General features: G+C 48.5%; 1 protein-coding gene across 3 annotated transcripts; it reads left to right on the top strand.

The window, feature by feature from the left end:
• Nucleotides 1–4,710: 4,710 nt before the first annotated feature.
• Nucleotides 4,711–6,919, top strand: H257_15742 (hypothetical protein). Of its 3 annotated transcripts, none has more exons than XM_009843938.1 (5): nucleotides 4,711–5,142; nucleotides 5,240–5,673; nucleotides 5,792–6,133; nucleotides 6,192–6,464; nucleotides 6,543–6,919. In XM_009843938.1, the coding sequence occupies exons 1-5, from the start codon at nucleotides 4,728–4,730 to the stop codon at nucleotides 6,888–6,890; spliced, it is 1,812 nt and encodes a 603-aa protein (XP_009842240.1). In that variant the 5' UTR covers nucleotides 4,711–4,727; the 3' UTR covers nucleotides 6,891–6,919. The 3 variants fall into 3 exon arrangements, with proteins under 3 accessions (XP_009842240.1, XP_009842241.1, XP_009842242.1); XM_009843939.1 differs by having other exon boundaries at nucleotides 6,192–6,476; XM_009843940.1 differs by lacking the exon at nucleotides 4,711–5,142 and having other exon boundaries at nucleotides 5,216–5,673; nucleotides 6,192–6,476.
• Nucleotides 6,920–9,035: the final 2,116 nt, after the last annotated feature.

Below are 9,035 nucleotides of genomic sequence, written 5' to 3'. Positions count from 1 at the left end.
AATCAAACTTGAGTGCTTAAAAAAATGGAGACCATGAATGTGGTTCTTGGGTACAGAATGACGTGAATCAGGATAAATTTGTTCGGATACTGTTGCTACCCCAGCATTCTGCGCCTAAAACATCGAGATATGCAGCCATGTGAGTGTTGCCATGGCGAGTGAATCACGGACAGATAGACGGGTGAGCTGGCACGATCAACCTAGCAGGCTCAACTACACCTAATAGGGAGCCCAGGGAAAGCTGGTTGGCGATGCCCCCCTGATATCTTTGTCCTAGTGCCTATAAGAACGACGCTGTCTGCGTCAGACCACTCCGGTCATATTTATATGGTCCCATTGATCCACCATACTTTCACCATATATGTGCAACCAGAATGTTTGAAAGTTTGATGTCTATTGTAGTCAACTCTGGTGACCCCCACAGTGGATACGTTGTCGTCCGTGTTCCCACATGTGGTGACGGACATGGGGTAGTTAGTTGCAGTGGAGAAAGTCGTCCGGGGACTTGCGAAATCTTTGGTGGATCCTGCAGAAGCTATGTCCATGTCAACTTGCCTCACATTTCAGCTCTCAAGCAAGTTGGTGGGGTTGAGGGGTACCAACTGTCGTTGTGTCCGGGCGAACTCATATGCACATTGAGCTTCGGCAGGTACGTGGCGACCAGTATATGACCTTTCTTGAAGTTGATATGTTGTTCGTTACGTGTTTCTTTCGGACTTGTTGTGAGTTCATGTGTCCCCCTCAAGTCCTGTAATTAACACGTTGTTGTTGTATGTACTTGTGTAAGCTGTCGGTGCAATGGTGACGGAAGAAATACCTGATGGTAATGATGTAAATTTAGGCATGTGTTGTGTGGGTTAGTAGATCCCGATGAGACTGGAGAAGTGTTAGAACTGTGTCAGGGGATGGTAAGCCTTCGGCTTGTCGATTGGCGCTGGGTGACAGTCTTCTATGTTGAATCGGGTAAAAAGTTCGTGCACGAACATGGCTTGGTCTAACTTGAGGCATTTGAGGGCACGAATTTGGGTAACATTGATGCCGAGGATGAACTGAAGGTCGCCATGTCGGTCGTGGTGATTCGTGCACAGATCTGCGATTTGATGCGAGCCATGGGGGAAACGTCCTTTCCGGCAATCATCATATCGTCAACATACACAGCGAGGTATGTGGTGACCCCCATATCGCTGGCCGACTGAATGTAGGTGCATTGATCTTTGTAGATTGGAGTGAATCCGATCTCGGCAAGAAGGGATGCAGCTTTTGTATCATTGCGAGGCGATTGCTTGCTTGAGGCATACATGGCCTTCTAGAGACATACCATGTTGGCGGAGCCAGGTATATTATATTCCTCAGGTTGGGACATGTAGCTGACTTCATCAATGATGCCGATAAGGGTTATCCACTTGCATGGTTCCTAAGTCTTGGACGGTTATGAGTTCGACGAAGGGTATGAAGGCGTAGGACATGCATCATGGTATATGTGAAGTCAATATCGGGAATCTGTTGCAAGCTTTGACCCATAGGCGGGCTTTGAACTTTTTGAGGGCTCCGTTAGACAGGTACTTGACTTTCCAGATCCACTTGCAGTGAAGGGCTTTACGTCCAACCGGTAGACGGGGAAGCTTCCTTGTTGTCTTGTAGGGGCTTGAATTCGGCGTCCATGACCATCTTCCATTGTTGTGGGTTGTTCGCAAAGCTCGTGCATCGTTGTTGGCTCAAATATGTTGGCTGTGGCGATGGATTCCTGTCCTGCTACGTTTCTAACTTGATTCTTGATAGCAATGTGTAGACTTGACGGCCACTTCGTTGTCGAGACGGTGCAGGGGCGCTTCTGGGCCATCCCTGAAGAAGTAGGTTGTGAAATGGAGTCGTCCTGGGCATGTGGAGTCGATCGTGGGACGTCTGATGCACGCAGCGCCGAATCAAATTTTACTGCCACCGTGTCGTGTGCGATGAGTGTGCCATCAATGAGCCCAAGGAGATGTTGTATTCGAAAAAATAACACCAGAGTGTTGCTGGAAGGCCGGTGAGGAGCTAGCCAGTTGATTCTCCAAATGTGAGGTAAGCTCGACGAAGTGCATAATCGCCTCATTCTTCTTCCTTAGCAGACGTCCAAATTGTAGCATGCATTTTAGTGGATGATCATGTTTGTGTTCTTCTCGTGATGGATGATCATGTTTGTGTTCTTCTCGTGATGGACAGTACGGGGGCAAATCGTTCCACACAGATCGCCGTTCACGCTTTGCAGCGGGCGAGGGGTGAAGAAGTGGTATGTGCTTCGGAACGACATTTTTCTCGCTTGACCTTGGATAAATCCATAGCAAACCTTCTTGTGGTACTTGGCGGTAGCCGTTTCGACACCGGGGCGCAATGTCGGCCACAGTGGTTCAGCATGTTGTGCCACTCGATTAACTTCACATCGGTGGCCTTCGTAGTGATGTCATGACTGTTGCTTTGACGAGCGGCTTGTGGATGGTCATTGCGCGTGGCCCCTCGCGTGTTTCCCTGGTGCCCCGAACGGAGTACATAGAGATTGTTTTGAATCGCAACTGATGATGTGTCTGGTCGTTGACATACATAGCGTCTTGCGGCTCTTGTGAAACTAAGTTGTAGCTACTCCGCAGGAGCCGCACAGGTGGTATGAGGTTTTTATACAGCGTAGGCTCTTAGGTTACGTTTCTTAACATGCGATCATTGGACTGGCCATCATCGCCAAGGTCGATCCAGGCTTGACCCACTCGGTTGGAGAGTAGGGTGTTACTGGGCAGAATCAATTTGTCCAAGCCGTGTCATGACTTGATCAGGTCAATGTTGCCGGTGACGTGCCCGGTGGCACATTTGTCCAGCTCCAGTGAATCTACACCGCCAACGTGCCTGCGTGGTATTGACGTGAGTGATGTCGATTGCGTTTACAGAGTACGACGGGGTGTAGAATCGGTCGAAGTCGCTCGAATCGGTCAAGTCACTAGAATCGGTACTGTTTTTGCGCTTGGACGAACGTTGAGCTGGGTGAAGTTGTTTGGTCTTTCGACGCTTCTGAGACCATCAGGGTCAAAATCAGGATGACCTGGGCGACATGGTCTCCACGTTTGCGACAGATGAAGCATAATTTCTCAACAATCGTAGATCGGGATGGTAGCAACTACGTGCGTGTATGCAGAGGGTTCATCTTGAACGCGGCGGGGTCCTTGTCCTCGTATCCTCGCCAGGCATGAGGCGTATAGCTGATGTCTTTTGCGCGGAATGTGTATTTTCTCTGACTGTGGTAAATGTATTTCTTCTTCATTGAGTACTACGTTGATTAGTGTCTTCAAGGTGACTTTGTGGTCGGGGGTAGGCTTCAGGTGATTCATGAAGGTATTGTAGTTGTCACGGCCAACGTCTAGGTGCAAGATCAAGATCCAATCCACTCGACTGTTTCGTATTCGCTGATGACTTTCCCCATATCACTGATATCACGGATTGTAGAGCGAACTCGGGTGATATGTTTAATCATGTCTCACTTTGGGTCGTAGCGGATTTGACCGAAGCGGTGTAACTCGGACTATAGATTGTCTTCCGCCATTCCTCGATTTCGATGTTGGTCACGAACCAGGTCCACATTTCGACGGACCTGATCTCCCAGACTAGCTCAAACATCATGTTCTACAGGCTCGTCGAATGGTAGAAATTCGCGATATTGACTCGACCTTTTTAGTGTAACTTCTGCACCTCCGATGCCACATAGCATCGTGGGGTGTTCGTCGTTTTTCAAGATAGCAAGCGTTTGATTGCAGTAAATGGGTCGACGGCGACGCTATCATCTGGAGCTTTCACGACGGCACTGGAGCTGGTGTTGATGGCGGTTCTCTAGTGATTTTAATTATGACACTTGAGTGCTTAAGGTAAATGCGACCTGGAATGTAAAGGCTTCTGTCGAATCACCTCTGTCTGATTGGTTAGGTACTGAATGATATGAATCCAGATAAGTTTGTCCGGTTCCCTATTAACTACCACAGCTCCAATATCCTGATCAGGAGTTGACATAGTAATGAACCCCAATAACGGACTCACTGTCAGGAACCCCAGCAATCATAATCACAACTACTGTACCGTTTTCCACGGCAAAGACCGCTAACGTTACCGTTCCTGTACTTTGACTAGCACCCACTACCATTTTTGGTTAAGGCCTTTGAAAATACTATTGACGTGTCCGACTATTCATAGGCCAAATTTTCTTGAGTTTCACCTTTGAATATTTCAGTTGATTTTTCGAATTTTGCAGTGAAACTTTCAGTTTTGGATAGACTACGTACGTACGACGTCCTTCTTCGACTGAGCCATAGTTAAAGAGTTCAGGGTTGCACAATTAATTTTTGAAATAACGTTATTGAAATCGTAGGTTTTTTTATAGCTACGATTCGACTACTATTTTATATAGGTCTTTGCAATTTAATCAGGTATTACTGTATGTATAGGAGTAATTTTCAACACAACATGAGGTACTGTACCTATAACGAATGCAGGCTTCTTTGTGGGCCATAAATCGCAAGCACCTCTGAAATGATGGATCCATCCGATTGCAGATGCACTTTCGATCGATGAAGGATCCGCTACAGTACAGTAGTAGGTAGGCAAACTCAAAGGTTGGAATCTTTTCATCAGTCAGATATAGTTTTGCGCTGAATCACACTATAGTTAGATGAACAAGACAGTTTCACTTTCGTTATACAAAGGCTGACGTGCAGATGGTGGAGGACTCGACGGATGCCCTCGAACAAGAGTGGGCAGCGTCTGTGGTTCAACGCACTTGGAGACAATACACCGAGCGCCAGTGGTCGAATTGGCGCACCCAATCGGCCGCCCAAGAAAACACCTCTTCCAACGACGATATCCCTCCATGGACTTCCAGTGACGAACTTGTACAAGCTTTGGGCGCCAACTCCAGTGATAACGGCGAGGAAAACGAAGTCGTGTTGGACGATGCCACTCGCAACTGCCCGAATTCAGGCCCAAGCTCGTCCGTGGAATTTGATATCGGTGTTATGGAAAGCCAACCAGCCAACGATATCATGACACCACCCTGCACTGGTAGTTCATTCACAAAGGTGTCGTCCGTCGACATACCTAAACGAGGAGACAGCAGTGTTATTGCTATTCCAGGTACGCTCAACCCATGATGCCATGTAATCTCAACACCTTGATACTCTGGTACATTGCACTTTACAATTGTTTTTCTTGATGTCGTCAAAATTCGTAGCAGCAGGGTTGGGCGTAGTGGAGGCCCGACTGGAAGCGGATGAGTCGTACCAAACCCTCAAAGCTAAGGAAAGCGTGCTCGATCTACAAGTGCACATACTGGTGCAGCAACAGCAGGCGCTGGTGGCCCAGCAGCGAAAACTGCGCGTTCTCAAGAGCCAGCAAGAGCGAGATGCCAAAGCAAGGAAAAAGATGGCCAACCTGCGCGCAAAGCAGTGCCAGGAGCTGGAGGCGCGGCGACAGGAGGAAACCGACAAATTCCGGGCACTGGAAACTATGGCGATTATCAAAAATGTGGACAACCACCCCCAGCCCATTCCAAAGCCCCACAAGAAACGGATACAACCCCCCGCCGCTCCCACTCCATCGTTGCACCAACACACTGACGTGCCGATTCCGAAAATGAAAACCTACCCGAGGCTTCCTGGCTTGCAGGTAGGGAATACAATTACCGACATCGGTATTTTTAATGCTTGGAGTCTTATTAGTTTTTGACCTATCTTTGGCCACAATACATGTTGTTTACTGGTGCCACTCAATGAATATTCGACAGGGTTCGTCCCACGAAGACTTTGACGCCGACACTAAACCCAAGGCTATCGCTGACAAGACGAGTTCTCTAAGCAGCGAACGCAAGGCCGTTGCATGCTACGCGCAAGATTTAACGCCATTGGTCACTGGCAACAAACCAAGACGCCTCAAGGTCACAGGGCCACGAAATCACCAGCCGCATAACGAACGTACCAGGACCAACAAGGCCAAGGGGAAAATACCACATCCGTCGAAAATCAAAGGTGTCATGTCGTCGTCCACCAACGAGCGGATTGGCAACCAATTCGACGATCTCGACACTCCACCACCGATTACAATTCCTCCCTTCTACACCCACACCATTGTATGCATTGTACTTAAATATATAGATATTTACAGATGAATTCTCCCAACTTGTGTAGTCCTCCAAGGCTCCCCCCACCAAATACATGATGATGTCGACGCCGTTGACGGCAGAAATCAAACACATTCCGTGGGCGTCGACGTACTCAAAGGAATTGGAAACGCCCCTGAGTACCATGCAACAAGACTTCACGCTGCAGTGCATATTGAAGCAGCACTCAACAACCCCATCTTCGGGGTTGAGTGGATTGACGGCAACTCCAGTAATGACTGGTGCCGAAACGTCAAGCAGCCCCTCTGTCAGTCTCAAAACGACATCAGCATCAGCAGCGGTACCATCAATGGTAGCCACAGCAATTCCTTGCATTTGTACATATTTCTACACATATTTACAATGCTCGTTTAAATAGACAGGATGTTCTGACGGCAAATTGGGGTTGGTACCAACCCTTTCGATCCAAAGCAATGGTGGTGGGCCGACGGTGTCAAGACGAGTCTATTTACTCAACAAGTACGGGAAAACCGATGCGGACGGAGTGGCCTTTCCAACGCCCGCGATTGTTCCGAACTCTCAACCACTACATACGTCCAACAACAGCAATCCTCCCGCTGACCCAAACTGGCAATACTCGAGTGACAGGCTGCAGTCCATATTGGCCAAGTACAAAATCGCTACGACTAGTTCCACCACCGCAGAGCCTAAGCAGTCTCGGGCCACCGAGCTATTGCTAGCGAAATACGCCCCCACCGCCACATAATACAAAGCATCATCTAAAGTTTGTCAAACGACATCTTGGCTCGTTGTTGCAAGGCATCAAACAAAATGCAGCAACGTTTGCAGCAACTATGAACGACTGTTTTATGGAGTTTTAGGGCCAACCAACGGTAGCTAGCGACTCAAGTGGCAGTATTGTATTGCCCCCAGCTGGCAGGAACAGTACACTGCTAATTAGTATACGTTGTAACCACTTGGAGGGACGGGATGCGTTGAGGGAAGGCAAGGTCCATGTATTCACGAGAGTTTTCCTTGTAGGCTTGCCCGATTGCACCGAGCCCACCGCCTCTTTGCGCATCCCCATCGATAGCGACGTCGGTGAAAACCATTACATATGGGGCCCCAGCCCCCCTATTGTTGTTGCGCCCAACGCCACGTACTGGTCCAGCGAAACCTCGCACAAGTTGCCCACTTGGTTGTACGGTGGAGAGGTCTTCTCAACCGCGAACTACTCCGTGGGGGACGTGAGGGTCGCGAACCTCAAGGGCGAAGGCACCTCATGGACCTTGCCTTCCCTCAACAAAAATCGCATCCCGTCCCTCCAAGTGGTTGCTACGTATACTAATTAGCCGTGTACTGTTCCTGCCAGCTGGGGGCAATAAAATACTGCCACTTGTAGTCGCTAGCTACCGTTGGTTGGCCCTAAAACTCCATAAAACAGTCGTTCATAGTTGCTGCAAACGTTGCTGCAATTTTGTTTGATGCCCTCCAACAACGACGCCAAGATGTCGTTTGACAAACTTTAGTTGATGCTTTGAATTATATGGCGGTGGAGGCCTATTTCACTAGCAATTGCTGGGAGGTTGGCTCGAGATTGGATGGGCTCTGCGGTGGTGAAATTAGTCGTAGCGATTTTGTACTTGTCGAATATGGATGGACTGCAGCCCGAAACCCGAAACCTCGAGTACTGTTACGCCGGGATTGCTGTATTTGGAAGTGTGTGGTGGTTGAGCGTTCGGAACGGCCGCGGACGTTGGAAGGCCACCCCGTCCACGTCAATACTCCCGTATGAGTTGGGTAAATAGTCTCGTCTTGGCACCTTCGGCACACCACCATTGCTTTGGATCGAAAAGGGTTCGTACCTACATACCCCAATTTGCCGTCTGTTTAAACAAGCACTGCATATTTAAATGTATGCAACGTTATATAAATATAAAGAAATGCAAGGAATTGCTGTGGTATGTGTTTGATTTCTGCCGTCAAAGGCGTCGACATCATCGTGTATTTGGTGGGGGGCATTGAATGACTACACAAGTGGGGACAATTCGTTAATTAACAGTAAATATCGATACATTTGAGGAAGCTACAAATACATCCAAATATATGACAAACCAATAATACTCCAAGCGAAGACAATATCAGATGTCGGTAATGATATATCACCCACAGATTGTACCTACAAGCCGGGAAGCCTCGGGTAGGTTTTCATTTTCGGAATCGGCACGTCAGTGTGTTGGTGCAACGATGGAGTGGGGGCATCGGGTGGTTATATCAGTTCCTTGTGGGGCTTTGGAATGGGCTGGGTGTGGTTGTCCACATTGTTTACAACCGCCATAGTTTCCAGTGCCCGGAATTTGTCGGTTTCATCCTGTCGCCGCACCTCCAGCTCCTAGCACTGCTTTGCGCGCAGGTTGGCCATCTTTTTCCTTGCTTTGTCATCTCGCTCTTGCTCTTGAGCACGCGCAGTTTTTGCTGCTGCGCCAGCATGTGCACATGTAGAACAAGCACGCTTTCCTTGGCTTTGAGGGTTTGGTACGACTCATCCGCTTCCAGTCGGGCCACCACCACGTCCAACCCTGCTGCTACGAATTTTGACGACCTCAAAATGACGATGTCGTTGTATCAGCTGAGAAGGCAGATCCTGGTCGTCGTGTGGCTGATCATGCAATACTACTACTGCGTACTAATCATGATAAGTATCAAGCGTACGAGAGACAGTTGTGTTGTCGACGTGGTGTCAATAAGGATTGCGCTGTCGACGGATGCCGCCGGTCATCACTCGCATCCAACTTTACGTCCCTCTGGGGATTTAACATTCAATTTACTGTCAGAAACTTTCGGAATAGATACCATTACCATCTCCATCGCTAAGGGCAGAATACACCCAACGTTAGGATAATCGCCAATA

The sequence above is a fragment of the Aphanomyces astaci genome, assembly GCF_000520075.1.
Source record: "Aphanomyces astaci strain APO3 unplaced genomic scaffold supercont1.74, whole genome shotgun sequence".
NCBI classification, from domain to species: Eukaryota; Oomycota; class Saprolegniomycetes; order Saprolegniales; family Verrucalvaceae; genus Aphanomyces; species Aphanomyces astaci.
Note: the sequence above shows the minus strand (reverse complement) of the source record. Positions and strands in the feature narration are given on the sequence as shown.